The sequence below is a fragment of the Schistocerca cancellata genome, chromosome 9 (assembly GCF_023864275.1).
Source record: "Schistocerca cancellata isolate TAMUIC-IGC-003103 chromosome 9, iqSchCanc2.1, whole genome shotgun sequence".
Lineage (NCBI taxonomy): Eukaryota > Metazoa > Arthropoda > Insecta > Orthoptera > Acrididae > Schistocerca > Schistocerca cancellata.
In genome coordinates this window covers 483795409-483813240 of record NC_064634.1, presented here as the reverse complement: position 1 = coordinate 483813240, position 17832 = coordinate 483795409, and the positions used below count along the sequence as shown (strand labels likewise).

Sequence of the window (17832 nt, the reverse complement as noted above, 5' to 3'; positions counted from 1 at the left end):
CAGTAGCTGTGTGACACCTACTGTGCTAGTTGAGAAGCCGAACAGTGCTTTACACCTCTGTGGTGATTTTAAGGTCATGGTAAATTTTCAGTCCGTCACTGATGCATATCCTGTCTCATCAGTGGATGACATACTCACACATCTTGCGGGCTCAACTGTTTCTGTCAAAATTGATTTGCACAACGCTTATTTGCAACTGCAGTTGGATGAAGAATTGCAGCACATCCTGGTCATAAATATCCCATGCGGCCTTTTCAGTACAACTGCCTACTGTTTGGCATTGCAAGTGTGCTCACCATTTTTCAACGTTATTTGGAACCACAGACAAGCTGGATAGGCTGTTTCAGGTTTTTTTTCCCCAGGTTAGCCTGCATTGCTGGAAAGAAAGTGTGACTTTTTTGCATGCGAGATCAGTTATCTGGGGTTCATGATCGATGCCCACAGCCTATATGCCTCTAAGTAGTATGTCGAGGTGATTCTAAACCTGCCTCCTCCGACCAACGTGAATCAACTGAAATCTGTCTTCGGACAAATTAACTATTATCAGCATTTTATACACCATGCTGCCGAGATTTCGGCGCCCCTGACTGGGCTGTTGTGCAAGGGTGTGCTTTGGGTTTGGGATGAGGTGTGTGAGTAGGCTTTCTCAAGTTGGATCTCTCCCGACCACCTTGTCTGGCTGCTTAGGACCATTCCCTGCCCTTCATCGCTGCCATCGATGCAAAAGGACTATGGCTTGGGTGCAGCCCTCTTGCAAGTGGTAAATAGTGTTGAGAGGCCAGTGGCCTTCACATTCAAAAAACTGACTGATACTCAAACCAAATACAGTCAAATTGAAAAGGAAGCTTTTGCTCTGGTTTTTTTCCCTAACAAAATTAAACAATTTCATTTATGATCATCATTCCACACTGCAGACTGACCACAAACCCTCAGTTTCTTTGTTTCACCCGGATGCTGCAGTGCTCACCCAGAAAGCACGCTGCCTTTCAGTTCTTCGCGATATTCAACTTTGCATCTCTGAAAGGTATGCAAACACCGATTTCCTTTCCCGGCTGCCTCCTGGAGTGGGCCATGAGATTGACACCTCCCCCATGATTTGTGGAACTGAACGTGGATGCAGATCTGGAAGCACTTCCAATGGATGCTGATGTAATCCGGTGGGCCATCGCTCAGGGTCATACTCCGAAAGCTCTCCCTTGCCAAATCACTATGGGTTAGCCAAACAGCCATCGTAAAGTCTGTGATGCAGAATTCCAGCATTTTTGGGATCATTGGCACAGTCTCTTTTCCCGCAGTGGTGTCATCCTTTCACATAGTGATTCAGACATTCCCCGGGTGGTCATACTGCATGTATTGTGCCACCGTGTCCTCGACCTTCTCCACGCTGGCCATTGGGGAATCGTCCACACCAAACAGTTAGTCCGCCGACACCTTTATTGGTGCAACTTGGATAAAGATATTGCCTCCCTTGTGTCAGTGTGCAACACGTGTCAAACATGGCAGGCAGAACCTCTGTGCCAATACTTTTTGTGGCCAGATGCAGCTGCTCCGTGAGAAAGTTCTACTTGGATTTGGAAGGGCTATCTCATGGATCCTAGTGGCTCATCCCGATTGACTCTGGGTCGGGATACCCTTACATACCCTGCATGATGAACACCACTTCTGCTGAGACTATCAAAATTCTCCAGTGCCTCTTTGTTGTCAACGGTCTCCCCAAAGCTATTATTACAGATAGCGATCCTCAGTTTACTTTGACCAAATTTAAGTGATTCTGTGCTGCTGATGGGATTTCTCTCATCCACACCACCCCGTTTCACCCTGCATCAAATGGCCAGGCAGAACATTTTGTGTGGACATTCGAGATCCAACTCAATAAGCTGCTGAGCCACCACCCAGTGGAGGAGGCTGCGCCTCTCTTTTGGCTACAGATAGCACTGGCATGCATGCCAGTAAAAGTCCAGTGGAGAAACTTCATGGTCGACCATTCCACTCTCACTTATCTGTCCTTGTTCCCGAGTCTTCTCAACCTCCCACCCATACTCCAGCGTACTCCTTCTGCATTTGGGAGTAGGTCTGGGTGCAGATCTTCTCTCACCCATGGGCACCCTGGGTGTCTGCCATCATCATCAAGCTCTGCGGCCGGGTGATGGCATCTCTCCAGTGCACCAATGGTTCTGCTGCCCGCTGGCACCTCAACCACTTCCGCCCCCATCTGGTGGGCCATGACGTCCCAGGTTAGCTGCCAGTGCCTGTCGACGACTGCCCTGTGACGAAACCTCCGCTTTCGCCTCCGACTCAGCTGCTGCCTCCGCCGCCAGCTGCCCCTGCTGCATCATTGCCTCCAGCCCCTGACAGCACAAACCTATGGATGTCAACCAGGACACCCGCACTCCTATGGACATTTGTGGTGCTGTGCATTCTTTTCCCAGGGCGAGAAATGTTGTAGTGGCCTTTATGAGTTAGAGGGCCTGCACAACAGACAAGCAAGGTGGGATGCTGATCTCCCTTTATGAGCTCATATCAAAACATCGCCAGTGAATGTAAACATCAACAGACCTTCTGCATAAACAAGGCACTACTTCGTGAAAAGTCATGTGACAGAGATCCACCAATTGGAACTAATGTGACTAAGTGTAGCACTCTGCTGAATCGGTGTTATAAGCACGCCAGCAGAGTCAGACCGCCAGTAGAGTCAGACCCACAGTGTGTACCGACAGCTAGGACAGCTCCGACCAATATCTACGTTGGCTCTAGTCCAGTAGACGCTCGTAAGCTTCTTTAGAAATTTGTATCTTGTTGGGCACAATGTCACTCTGGAATTGTGTAGTATAGTATTTTGGTTGGTATTGTTTCTTTTCATTGTCTTGTAACTTTTATTTGGCTTTTGCCACCACAAGAATTATAGTGATTTTCATTGTTCTTGAGTTTGAAAATTAGTGCATGCCAAGAAGGTGTTTTAGTTAAGTAAAGTGTGTTCAAACTTGATCGTTAGTTCCTTCCTGTCAACCGCATGAGACTACACTGTGCTATATTAATACTATATTTTACTACATTTTTAGTATTATGTACTGTATCTGAAATTGTTTGTACATTATTGTTGTAACATTATTGTAAATCTGTACGATAATGAGGAAGCACAGAATTGTTCAGGTCAGAAAGTTGCTGAATACACTCTCATTTTGCACACCAGGCACATCAGACAATCACAGGAGAGGTAAAAAAAGAGGCGATTCCCCTTTCCTTCCCTTGCCCATCCAACCTCACTGAAGCACAGGTGCAGTGGAGTGGAGATAAGTGGTATGAGGGAAACACTGTATGCTGTGTGCCGGGATTCCTAGTTCACATCACTGCTGATTATGCTAACACGCCAGGTGTTGGAAGTGTAGTCTGCTGTTAGAGGCGATTCCCCTTTCCTTCCCTTGCCCATCCAACCTCACTGAAGCACAGGTGCAGTGGAGTGGAGATAAGTGGTATGAGGGAAACACTGTATGCTGTGTGCCGGGATTCCTAGTTCACATCACTGCTGATTATGCTAACACGCCAGGTGTTGGAAGTGTAGTCTGCTGTTTCTCTCGACTCACATCTTTGAGACTCTGAATATGAAACAGTGGAAAATCCAGGATGGAATGTAACAATATTAGAGAAGGAAAGTTGCTACTCACCACATAGCAGAGATGCTGAGTCGCGATAGGCACAACAAAAAGGTTCACTTAATTATAGCTTTTGGTCATTAAGGCCTTTGTCAACAATACACACACATGCATGCACACATTCATGCAAATGCAACATTCACACACATCTGCAGTCTAAGGCAACTTAGTTACTCTGACGAGGATATTGTGTAGGTTTGGTCGGATGCGGAATACCGCTTTGGAAGGGGTGGAAAGGGTAATGGGTAGAACATTCTTCATTTCAGGGCATAATGACAGGTAGTCACTACTGTGGCAGAGAATATGATTCAGTTGGTACTGGATCATGAAGGAAATGCTGCTCTGTAGCTGGACAGGGAGACTTTGGGAGATAGTGGGTGACGGGAGAGATCAGGCATCTGTTTCTGTACTAGGTTGAGATGATATTTACGACCTGTGAAGGCCTTATTAAGGACCTTGTTGTATTTCAAGAGGGACTGCTCATCATTACAAACGTGATGACCACTGGTGGCTAGGCCATATGGAAGGGGCTTCCTGTTATGGAATGGATGGCAGCTGCCGAAGTGAAGGTATTCTGGTGGTTGGTAGGTTTTATGTGGATGGAGATATTGATGAGCGCATTTTTGATATGGATATCAACACCAAGGAAAGTGGCTTGTGTTGAGGAGGACCATGTGAAGCAAAAGGGAAGAAGCTGTTGAAGATTTGGAAAAATGTGGATAGGGCGAGGACATCCTATCCACATTCCAGATCACGAAGACGTTGTCAGTGCATCTGAACCAGGTAAGCAGTTTGGGGTTCTGGGTCGTTAGGATGGATTCCTCTAGATTGCCCTTGAGTAGGTTGGTATAGGATAGTGTCATGCAGGTGCACATTTCTGTTCCCTGGATTTATTTGTAGGCGATGCCTTCAAAGGAGAAGTAATTGTGGGTGAGGATATACACTGAGGAGCCAAAGAAACTGGTTCATCTGCCTAATTTGTGTAGGATCCCTGCGAGCACACAGAAGTGCCCCCAACATGATATGGTATGGATTCAACTAATGTCTGGAGTAGTGCTGGAGGGAACTGACGCCATGAATCCCACTGAACTGTCCATAAATCTGTAGACTATGAGGGGGTGGAGATCTCTTCTGAACAGCACGTTGCAAGGCACCCCAGACATGCTCAATAATGTTCCTCTGTGGGGAGTTTGGTGGCCAGCAGAAGTGTTTAAACTCAAAAGAGTGTTCCTGGATCCACTCTGTAGCAATTCTAGACATCTGGTGTGTTGCATTGTCCTGATGGAATTGCCCAAGTCAGAATGCACAATGGACATGTATGGCTACAGGTGACCAGACAGGATGCTTGCGTATGTTTCACCGGTTAGTCACCTAGGTATCAGGGGTCCCATATCACTTCAACTGCACATGCCTCACACTGTTACAGAGCCTCCACCAGCTTGAACAGTCCCCTGCTGACATGCAGGGTCCACGGATTCTTGATGTTGTCTCCATCTTTACACGTCCTTCTGCTTGATACAATTTGAAATGAGACTCGTATGATCAGGCAACTTGTTTCCAGTCATCAACAGTCCAATGTCAGTGTTGCCAGGCCCAAGCAAGGCATGAAGCTCTATATCGTGCAGTAATCAAGGGTACACGAAGTGGGCCTTCGGCTCCGATAGCTGATATTGATGATGTTTCTTTGAATGGTTTGCATGCTGACATTTGTTGATGGCCCAGCATTGAAATCTGCAGCATTTTGTGGAAGAGTTGCATTTCTGTCATGTTGAACAATTCTCTTCAGTAGTTGTTGGTCCTATTCTTGCAGGATCTTCATTCAGACCTGGCAATGTCAGAGATTTGATGTTTTACTGGATTCCTGATATTCACGGAACAGTCATGAAATGGTCGTATGGGAAAATCCCCACCTCATTGCTACCTCAGAGATGCTGTATCCCAACACTCATGCACTGGCTGTAACACCATGTTCAAACTCTCTTAAGTCTTGAGAATGTGCCAGTGTAGCATCAGTAACCAATCTAACAACTGTCCCAGACACTTGTTGCCTTAGATAGGCATCACTGACCACAGCAACATATTCTGCCTGTTTACATATTTCTTTATTTGAATATGCAGGCCTATACCAGTTTCTTTGGTGCTTGAGTGTAGTTGGTCATTGTGAACAGGAAAGAGGTTGCAGGTTTCGGCATTCAGTAGCAGCAGTGCCATGGTCATAAGGGATATTAGCGTAAAGGAAGATGGCATCAATAGTGACAATCAGGGTACAGTGTGGTAAGAGGAACAGGAACCATGGAGAGTCAGTGGAGGAAATTGTTTATATCTTTCATATGGAAGGATTGGTTGTGAGTAACAGGCTGAAGGTGTTGGTCTACAAGAGCAGAGATTCCCTCATTGGGGGTACAGTAACTGATCACAGTGGGGCACCCTGGATAGTTGAGTTTTTGGATTGTAGGAAGCATATAGAAGGTAGGAGTGTGGGGAGCGGTAGGGGAGAGATGGGAGAGAGGTTCTGGGATGGACCTAATGATTTGAGGAGAGACTGGGGATCCTTCTGGATTTCTGGAATGGTGTCATTGTGGCAGGGTTTGTAGGTGGTTGAATCCAACTGGCTGAGTCCTTCTGCCAAGTAATCATTGTGGTTCAGAACAACAGTGGTGGAGTATTTGTCAGCAGATACGATTGTAAGGTCAGGATTAGGTTCCAGGTGGTGGAGTGTGATTCTTTCTGTGGTTTTAAGGTTAGCTTGCATGTTGAGGGATTTGGTGAATGATAGAGAATCAAGGTTTGAGTTTAAGAAATTCTGGAAAGTTAAGGGGAGTTGGAACGCCCCATCCCAACAATGTTAAATTTAGTGACTTGGCTTCCCTGTAATTCATGAACAACTGTAGTCATTGACATGAAACTTTTACAGGACATTAAAATGTATGTTTTGAGTCTACTGAACTACAATAATTGCATGTCAGCCACTGCTTTCAGAAATACAATTTTTTAATCACACAGTCAAAATTTTGTTTACTTTTTTGCACGTTATCCTAAATAATTTTAATTATACTTAACTTTATGTTCTGCTTTTAGTTCAGTAGACTCAGGATACGTATGTTATTACTCCCTTTGAGTACTCTACTCAAAGTGGTTTCTGAGATTCATCCTCTTGATATTTTTCCAAGTTTTTTCTTCCATGGACTCCTTAGTGGCCAACTGTTCTGTATACTCTGCTTTATGAGTGCAAACCTTGTCCATCCATTCAAGTTCTCAGATGCAGATTGATCCAGGATTAATTCCCACATACTGCAGCACTTTCACCCTAACAATGTTGCCACCATTAAAAGCAATAACTGCATCCCTCCCCCTCTCCCCACCCCATTTTAGTCTATTCATTCCAACAAAAACATTTTTTGGTAAGCGAGTCCATATAAGATTATTGAACAACTCATTGGGATTTTGAGTCTGACAATGCGGACACTTCTCCAGTAATTCTGGATTTGCCAGGTCTCTATAAATAGGTTTTATGATATCCAAGACTGCTGCTGGGATGGAATGTTTATGGCTGTATGAACTATTTGAGTAATGGGCATTGCGGTAATTGCACCATGAATCAGATCCAGGAGGGCAAAGGTGGTGTTCTGGTTATTCATCAGTTGACAGTCTGTGGAAGAAGGTAGCCCATAGAGCCTGCTTCATTTTCAACAAATCCTCAGTATTATCTCTAATGGCCATCCCATAATACTGCTGTAGTTCATCAATCATTTTGTCTATCAGCATGCCTCTTATAGTTTTACCATCAGAAAGTTTCTTGTTTCTCAAACTTTGTTTCAACTTCCTCAACCTGGTGCCCACACTCTTCTGGACATGATCAACACGTTCCAGTTTTGTGATAATCTTCTCCTCATAAGGCTGAATGGCGAGTACACTGTTATATGCTTTTTGGTCTCCATCACCTAAGAACTTAGTGTAACACACTACCCTTCCATTCACAGATCAACTAAAAATTTCAATAGCTACAGAGGCTTCCATACCACCAATTGTTCCTTCATAATTTCTGTAACAGATATGCCCTTCTTCATTCCCTGATTTACACCTATAACATGTTTGGTTAAAATCTGGAAATCTATTAACTTTCCAGTATCCACACTGTTCACCGTAGCAACAGCATTCTTAGAACTGTAGCCGCACGTCTGCCAAGTGCCATCAAATGCTGCTGGTATGTCAGTCATACTATCATTTATTTCAGTAGCTTCATTTGCAGCACCCTTCATTGAGTCACATGCAACAGATTCCATGGCAGCTCCATAAATCCTGCATACTTTTCAATTTTACGAGCTGGGCGTGGCATATTCATCACGGCACACATTGTTTCTGCTGCAGTGTGTCCTTTGCCAGTAGCTCTCAATCCATAAAACCACCTAACATTTACTTCATAATAATTATCTTTACACTTATCAGAACTCCAAAATGAATGAGTATATTTACAACTGGCACAAATAATGATAAGTTTCCTGGCTAGTCCATTTGATACCTCACTGTCTTCATGTAAACTAACTGGCCCTCGGCATATTCTACAAGAAACACATTCACCAAACACCCTTGTTAGGATGTGTAAATCTATCAGAACATAACCTAACCTACCATTTACATCACTTTCATTTTGAGAAAATTGTGTATCACAACATTTTATTTTAATCTTCGAAGCAGTAATGGGTGTTTCTCTAGATCCTGATGAGTTTGCTTGTATTTCATTGTCTGTAATTTCACATGCCACATGTTGCACACAATGTTTCCCTTTATTTGAAAATCTATTACCATGAAATCCATGTTTCTCAAAAACACTTCGTTTTGGTGTCATACTTTGTTTTTTGAGAGATTTAACAATCTATTCATCACTTTTCCTGGTAAAAACGTTAGTGTAGTGGACTGACAAGACAGCCAGTCCACAGTGACTGGTAACCGAAAGGCACGCGTACACACACGCCGACTGGCGTGAATTCTGGAACAGGATACGTTATTAATGCACTAAAGAAAAGTACATAGCGTCTGTTTACTTAACTTTAATTCATCCTTGTGGTACATCGTTCTTGACTATACAAATGAGACTCTCTCTTGATATGGTTAATGGCGCCTTGCTAGGTCGTAGCCATGGACTTAGCTGAAGGCTATTCTAACTGTCTCTCGGCAAATGAGAGAAAGGCGTCGTCAGTGTAGTTGCTAGCAAAGTCGTCGTACAACTGGGGCGAGTGCTAGTACGTCTTTCTAGACCTGCCATGTGGTGGCGCTAGGTCTGCGATTACTGACAGTGGCGACACGCGGGTCCAACATGTACTAATGGACCGCGGCCGATTTAAAGCTACCACCTAGCAAGTGTGGTGTCTGGCGGTGACACCACAGTTAGCACTTAGACATACAATGTGTGTTTATACTATGAAATGATGCAATACTATTTTTGAAAGTGCTACCAACACAAACATGTAATTTAACCTTTATAATAGAACAATCCACAGCCTTCCATATAAAAAATTATTGATTTTGTTAAATCTTGAAGTAATGCACATAAAAATTAAAATTTTCAACTGGTGTAGATTATATTTAAAAAAAATGAGTTTGTAAGTGATATATATATAATTTTATTCAGAAAATTTGCAAATTTTATAATGAGATACAAACCTGAAAATATGAAAAAAAATTTTTTTTTCTGTTCTAACTCCCCTTAACAGGGGAAGGTTTGAGCGCAGTGGTGGTGGATAGCGGTTAGATTGAGGAGTGAACTGAGTCAGGCAGGGCTCTACATTGTTCTTTGGTTGAGCCTGTTTGGTAAGGTTGGTGGTGAAAAAGTGTTTCCACTATAGTGATCAGGAGAGGGAGAGAAGGTCTTTAACAAATATGGGAGTGGGGCAAAAGGTAAGGCCTCTGGAAAGGACTAATACATCTGTGGAGCTAAGACTTTTGGAAGAAACGATCATGACTGTGTTTTGGGACAGTTTAGCTTCTGGATTCTGTATGGCAGTAGGAGGGAGTTTTCAAAGATGGAGGAAATTTAATAGATCTGCAAGGAAGGGTTTGTCAGTGTGAGTAGGCGTGGGAGAGGTTTGGAGGTTCATTGTGTGTTATGTGTTCCAGAAATTTGCATAGCAAGAGAATTTTGTGGATGGAGAGAAGGTACTGTAAGGAGGTGTGGAATCTATGAGTCAAGCAATAACACCGGAACAGTATGTGGTACTGGATTCTCGCTAGGGATAAGGAAACGTTTGTATATTGGTACAGATGGGAGAAGCCAGGATCCATGGTGGATGATGAAAATGTGTAAAAATAGATAAATAAGGTAAAAACATGTGCAAAAAATTTACAAAATTACATCAAAGTATGTAGGAAAAATAAATAAAAGGATGGAACAGATGAAGTTTGGGGAAACGAGATGAAACATGAGGGAGTAAGCTTACAGTGAAAGACAAAAACAAACTGAAATTGATGTGAAAACACAAAAAGATATAACCTAGGTTTTAGGTCTGTGTGCTGATATGTATGCAGAACACCGACAGCAGATGTGACTGTATTACATGAGGTTAGTATGTGCAAACTGGAATAAGAAAGGAGAAAAAGTGGGGAGGGTTCGGTCGAATGATGTACAAGTTCATGTGGCACTGGAAGTTGTGAAAAATAACATGCAGAAATAAATAAGAGTTATGCAGGAAGAGTGATCAATTTGAAGGTCTAGGATTAATGATATTGGCAGGAGTAATGTGATATGTGGGATGCTGCACCAACAGTCAGTTCTGTCTTGTAGATGTGTTGTGCGTGGACAAGACGGCTGATTGAGTGTGGCTCGCAAGTAAGAGCATGCGGCAGAGTTTGGAATGCAATAAGTAAAACACAGGAAAGAAAAGGATAGACATTGAATATAGTGATGCATTAGGAAATAGTAACAAAGGAATACAGCATTGGGTTATGGGATGGAAGAAAGCCATTAGGGAAAATCGAGAATGGAATAATGACAATATTATGGAAAAGATAGATTGTTACTCACCATACTGTGGAAAGTTGAGTTGCAAAAACTTTCAGTCAAAATGTCTTCTTCTGAATTAGACAAAAAACACACACATGATGAAAATGCAGCTCTCACACACATGACCACTATCCCTGGCTGCTGAGACCAGACTGTGAGCAACTGCACATGATGGGAGAAGCAGTCTGGGTGGTGGGAGTAAGGAGGTGGCTGGGAGGGGGAGGACAACACTGTGTTCTGTTGCTTAATAAGTCTTTGAGCCACTCAACATACCTGGTAATGGCACCATATCAAATGGTTTGCAGAAATTTAGGAAGCTGGAATTTACCTGTTGCCCTTCATCTGTGGTTTGCAGGATCATATTTGAGAAAAGGCAAGCTGAGTTTTGCAGGAGTGATGCTTTCTAAAACCATACTGATCTGTGGACAGAAGCTTTTCCCCCTGCAAGGAATTTTATTATATTCAAACTGAGAATATGTTCAAGGATTCTGCAGCAAATAGATGTTGAAGCTATTATTCGGTAATTTTGTGGATCTGTTCTTTTACCCATCTTGTATACAGGAATCACCTGTGCTTTTTTTCTAGTCGCTTGGGAACAGGCAATATATGCAAGCTAAGTAAGGGGAAAATGCTGTAGAGTACTCTTTGTAAAACCAAACTGAAATTCTGACATTTCATCAGGACCTGGTGACTTTTTGCTTTCAACTCTTTCAGTTGTATCTCTACACCACAGATGCTTATTAGCGTGACCTCCGTAAGGTGTCTGTACAATGGTCAAATGATAATATGTTTGTACAATTCTCCTGCAAGAATGGTTCCATAAATGTGAAATTTAAAGCTTAAGTTTTACTTCTGCTATCTTCTACTGCCACTTCACACTGAACAACATGACTGTATAGAAGCCACAGCAATTCACTGTAGGACTCAGGTTCTTGGTAAGATCTATTGCTAAGGTATGATGGTGGTATTTGTTGTAAGCTTCATGCACCTATCTTCTTACAGGCTCATGAATTTCTATTGACTCCAGTTTGTTTTCATTTTTGCATTCTCTTTTGAACTGAGAGTGCAACAGCCTTTGCTTCCTCCAAATTTTTTCGAATTTCATTGATGGTGGGTCTTTTCTGTCACTTACTAGGCCCATACTTCTCCAGAGTTTGATTTACAATCCGTTTAAACTTTGCCCATAATTCCTCTATGTTCATTGTACTGGAAGAAAATTATGTCAATTGTCTAAGGGGGATGCTAACAACAGTCAGTTTCCTCTTTCTAGCAGAAATGCTCTCCTAGCCTTCTTTATAGATTTATTAACTTCAGTAACTGAAGTCGCCATGATGCCATTATTGTCACTAATCCCTGTCTCTATACTGATGCCATTGATTACGTCAGGCCTGTTTGTAGCTACAAGATCTAAAATAGTTGTATTGTGTGTGGACTGTTGAACTAGCTGCTCAAGACAGTTTTCAAGAAACGTGTTGAAAAGGACTTCACATGACAGTCTGACTGTAAACTCTACAAATAGCCCATAGATGTCCCAGTCTATACCGGGTAGGTTAAAGTTGCCTCCAACCAGTAATGCATGATCTTGGTGTTTTCACACTACTGACCATAGACTTTCGCTCAATGGCTCTAAGACTGTCACAGTGGAATTGGTTGGTCTGTAGAAACATCTAACAATTACCTTGATTTCACTTAGACCTGTTATAAGCCACCAGACAACTTCAGTGCCACACTGAAATTTGACCTCAGTAGAGACAATATTTTTGTCAACTGCAATGAACCCCCCCCCCCCCCCCCCAGCTTCTAATCTGTTCTATGAATTGCTATATGTCTTAGGGCTTTCTGCTTCACATCAGTTTATGATGGCTGGTCAAGAAAATCAATATCTAAAATGGCAGACTTTGTACTGCTATATGCATTACAATTCACAACTACAAATGTTCTTCTTGTATATGTAGTAAAACCATTGTCGAACGTAAGGAGGGAAAAACTTGTGAATATATGCACGTTGTAATAAATCTCACAGACAGTACAGCGCTTAATCAACAGATTAATGAAGTTTCAGTCAGATACTGGAAATATAATCATTACACTGGAAACAGAAGAAAGCCACTGCTTCTGAAGTACTCCACACAAGGTAGTACAATGATAAACAATTCCCTGATTGTACAGAACAAACTCAAAAAACCAAAATGGAATATATTGCATCACCTATAATTATAGAGATTATTTAAGAATGTTGCTATAAATTAGCAAGGAAGAAGAGTTACTAATGTTTTTGTGAATTCTAGGACAGTGACATCTTTCATGATGAGGCAATGGATAACATGATGACATTCTAAATGGTAATCTTCAGAACAAAAAAATACTGAGCTTAATCAATGAAGAAGCAAAAAATGAGTGGCAGACACAATAGGCCTGGACCAAGATCTCAAAAGGGGTGCAATTTGGCCGGATGCAACCTAAAATAATGTCATGTCCGCAGTTTATTTATTAGAACAGAAGTAGATTATTCCAGTTTTGCACATACACTTAAACCATAGCAAAACTGACAAACTTTTTTGTTATGTAATTAATTCGTTTTTTCTTCTCATTTATACTATGGTAGCAGGAGTTACACGGGTTTGTTTTGTTTCTAGGTAGCAAGCCAGAAATATGGTAACAAATAAAATTTTATATATTAAAAAAGAATCACAGCAAATTTACAAGCCACCTATTCCAAACAGGAGTGAGGGAGCCTCTGTTATGCCGCCAGATATAATAAAAAACCTTATATTCGAGGAAAGGGTGTGGGCGGGGGTGGGGGAGACGTAATGGGTGAGGGTGGGGAGGGCATGCAGAGGTGTACTGATACGTCTTCCATTGTCTCCCTGATATATACTATCTGATCATGTGCATCCATCAGTTTCTCTACAGCACTCTGTATATGTCCGGTGTCTCCTGAAAGACTATGTACCACCCTATTGCTTCAGAATTTATTAGAATGTTTTGAGGAACCTTACATCAACATGAGGATGCTTGTGGGGTATACCACAACACCTGACTTCAATGAAATCCAGCAAATCTAGGATGCGACTGAGTGGAATGTCCAAGCCCAGGTCCCATCTCCAATGAAACCCAGGGTTGTGGGCAGCCAGTTGCCTGTCAGCTCTTCTGCAATTTGGTGTTTCCATGTCATGATGTGCTGCTGCTATCAATGGGCTGTAAGTGGGTGCTATACACTGCTATATAGGTACTCTAATTCATTGCTCAAGACTTCATTGTTTCAGAAGGCAGTCTTGGTATATTTGGATTCTGAGCTGGTTAATGATTGTAAAGCAGTTCTGTTTCACAAGACAACATTTTTTTTCAAACTGGTATCCAAAAAGTTGTAATAATATATAAATTATGTTTGCTGTGAAAATAATTTATAACACATTATATTTGCTTACCGGACACTGCCAGGCTGCCATCTCCTGATACTTTCACCGTAGTTACACAACCCAAGTGTCCACTCAGGATATGAATGTCATTGCCTGTGTTAATATCCCAGACAATAAGATTTGAATCACGAGATCCAGAGACAACAAGGGATTTGTTTAAAATGGATACAGCAACACATGTTACGTGGTCACTATGACCTACAAGAACCTGAAAAAGAATGAAAAATACTCTCAGTCATCAATAGCATCTCAAAAAACTTATTTTCTATTATTGATACATTGAAAAACCAGATTATTCACTCACGGTTAAAATAATTTAATTAAAAAAGCAATGTGATGGTTTACTATGCCATGCAATTTTATAACGATTAGACAAGAAAAGATTTTTGCAGACACACTGCATGAAAGTTACATGTGACTATGGATGCTGAGGAATTAATGAAAATCAGGGTTACAAAATATCTAGAAAAACATAAACTAATAAATAACAGTCAACATGACTTTTGAGCATGGCACAGTACAGAAACAGCCATATTGGACTACACAACAGAAATAGTAAGAAATTTGGAGTCAAATAAACAGGTTGTTGGAATTAATCTAGATCTATCCAGAGAAACTTGAAGCAATATGCATCAGGGGCACTGTTAGAAAATAGTTTGAATCTTATCTGCAAAACAGGTCACAAGTTGTTGAGCTGAGGTCATCTAACAATCTTCACAACTTTAACCTCAGATCTGTACCGAAACAAATTGAAATAGGTGTTCCACCGGGCAGCTTTCTGGGCCCATTGTTATTTCTAATTTATATTAATGATATACAGGCTCCAGACAGCTCAGCCAAAATTCTACTATTTGCAGATGACACGAGTATCATAATTAGTGATATAAAAGAATCATTGTGTACTACAGCAGAAAAAATGCTCTCATACATACAGTCATGGTTTTATTCAAATAAGCTGACATTAAATACAAACAAAACAAACTTTATACAGTATGGAAGCAAGTGTCAAGGGGAAAATATGTGCCTTATGCTGGATAGCAAACAAATAGAAAAAGTGTGCACCACAAAGTATCTGGGAATGCAAGTTGACCAAGATTTAAATTGGAATGAACACAGTGTACATCTTACTCAGAAACTTAGCTCAGCATGTTTCACCTTAAGAATAATACCCAAGGTATGTAGCAAAGAATGTATTAGAGCAGTGTACTTTAGTTATTTCCAATCAGTTGCAAGCTATGGCATAAGTTTTTGGGGAAAAACCAGGTCAAGACTAAATGACATTTTTATTATGCAAAAAAGAGCTATTCGTATCATGACACACAGCCCACCACAAACTCTCTGTAGACCCCTATTCAAACAACTAAAGATACTTACAATACCATCAATATATATTTTTAAATGCCTGGAAATGAGCAATAAAAGTAACTGCGATTTCCAAACCAACTCAAGCTACCATGATCACAATACAAGGCATTGTAAAGACTTCCACATTCCCTATGTAGCAAAAACTAGAAGTCAGAAACATGTTAGCCATTTAGGAATAAAGCTTTTAAATGCACTTCCATTTCAAATTAAAGAATTGAAAGGCAAAAATAATTTCAAGTGTGAAGTAAAAAATTACTTGATGGAAAAATGCTACTACAGTGTAAATGAATACCTGTCTCAGAGTGTGGATTGAAACCTGTACTTACTTTTTAAAAAAATTCAAACATAATTTAATTATGTTTTCAACTTCTTAATTATGGTACTTAGGAAAAATCTGTTAAATATCTGTAATACGTTTTGTGTATAAGACGTAGTTCATGATCTATAATTGTTTATCACAAGCACGTACTTTAGTTTTTGGGTAATAAGTTCTTGTACACTACTTATGTACTATGTGTATGTAATTCGTTTGCTGTTTGTATATGTTTGTCAATTTATTATGTGTGTGTGTTGTTGTGTGTTACGTGTAATCAAATGACAAATCCTATATCACATGTGTAATCTATTGGATGCTAAATAAATAAATAAAATTAAAATAAGTCAGTGTATTCAGTAGCTAAGCTCACAGACAATGCGTGACTGCTCTTGCAGCACTCGTGTTACGGGAGTATATGGACGAACGAACGGGGGACAGACAGTGGATATGTTTACTATTGGTTTATACACTGTATAACTATGTGCAACAACTGTCAGAGAGTAATGTTATGATGGAGGTGTATGGAAATCGAAGAAAGTCTGAGATGTGCCCTGCTCCTCTTGCAATGCAATGAATGAGCCACTGAGATACACAGCCATATGCAACAAATGGATAAAAATTAATTTGACCTATTCTCTGACTTCATAGGGCACTGTGGAAGAATTCGAGTGTGCCATTGCTAAAATACATTGTGATTAGAAATAGATGAAAATTTCATCACGAGAATCTGGCCAGAATGTAGAGAATTTATGGCATACTACATAGTAAACTAGATGGTAAATTGTCTGAAATAAATTGTAGAAAAATAGACAATATCCTCGTAAAAATGGACCAGAAACTAGAAACAATTAGGGAAGATGTTAATAAGATAAATAGACCAATAAACAGTGTAAATGAAAAAGTAGACCGTGTAAAATCTGAAGTGGGTTGTTCGAAGAACTTTGCTGTTATTGCCTTATAGCTAGGTAACAAATGTGTTGACATAATTGATGGACAAGTAAAAAGAACAGAAAACATTGTCATTGACGAACTCAGTGTTGCATAACAAACAAACTTATACTGAAACTGAAAATAAATTCACTGACAAGAAACTAAAATTAAAATCTATACTTGTTTCAGAACAAATTTCTTGAGTAAACAGCAAAGTGAATGAAGTATCAAATAATATTCAAACAGTTAACTCTTAAGTTGCAAATCCAGAGACTAATATGTTTATTAGTATATAGAGTGGTAATAACATGTTTCAAAACAACTGCAATAACATTATTATGGGTGATTTTAAACTACACCCTGTCGATTCCTTGTACCAGTGCAAGGACAGCTTTGCACCAGGCATGCCAGAACATATGAAAATGAAATTTGCTAAACAGTATTTAGATGGAGAAGCATAACCCAGAAATGGCATTTGCAGAGTTTGAAAAATTATTTCCAAACAAATTTTGGTCAGCAAGTAAGCAGTGTGAACAAACTCAGAAGTGTTTGAATGGAAGTAGATTCCATGTAGGAGATATGAAAATGTGAGAATTTTGTGAAAAGCAGCTTAGGACTTTAGCACACTTAGATAAACCACTTGACGAATTAATCCAAATTGACACGCTGAAGTGGCGTTTACCTGGACGTGTTCAGTGCAGTCTTGTTTACGGACCAGACGACACTATTGAGGAATTTCTGAAATACATAGATAAATTAGATCGTATTTGCAAGAACAATTTTCAGAATGGGGATTCATCATAACAACACCAGAACAATAACAACAGGAACAATATTAACTGATAAGATGGTAACAGAAGTAATAATAATTTTGGTAACAATTATCACAACCAGAGTAATGATAATACTAGGAATGAGCAGGGCAGAGGTAATCAAAGAAGGAATGGCTGAATTATGTTTCTGTGCCCGCTCACACAAGTTCTAGTACTTTTGATAGTGATTGTGATGTGGAGATGTGTAATTGAAGTTGAAGTTCACATAGGTGCAGATGATGATGCTAATGAGTATTTTGAGACTATTGATTCTGATGTATTTTATGATGATTAGATGGTATGGTTTATGTGGACTAGACAAAGATATGAGTGATAGAATGGT

General features: G+C 40.5%; 1 protein-coding gene across 1 annotated transcript in view; it reads right to left on the bottom strand.

The window, feature by feature from the left end:
• Nucleotides 1–17832, bottom strand: part of LOC126101511 (uncharacterized) — a 936969-nt gene that overhangs the window by 45516 nt on the left and 873621 nt on the right. The window contains exon 24 of the mRNA XM_049912155.1: nucleotides 14076–14274. Within this exon, the coding sequence (XP_049768112.1) occupies nucleotides 14076–14274 (199 nt within the window). The remainder of the gene's footprint in view (nucleotides 1–14075; nucleotides 14275–17832) is intronic.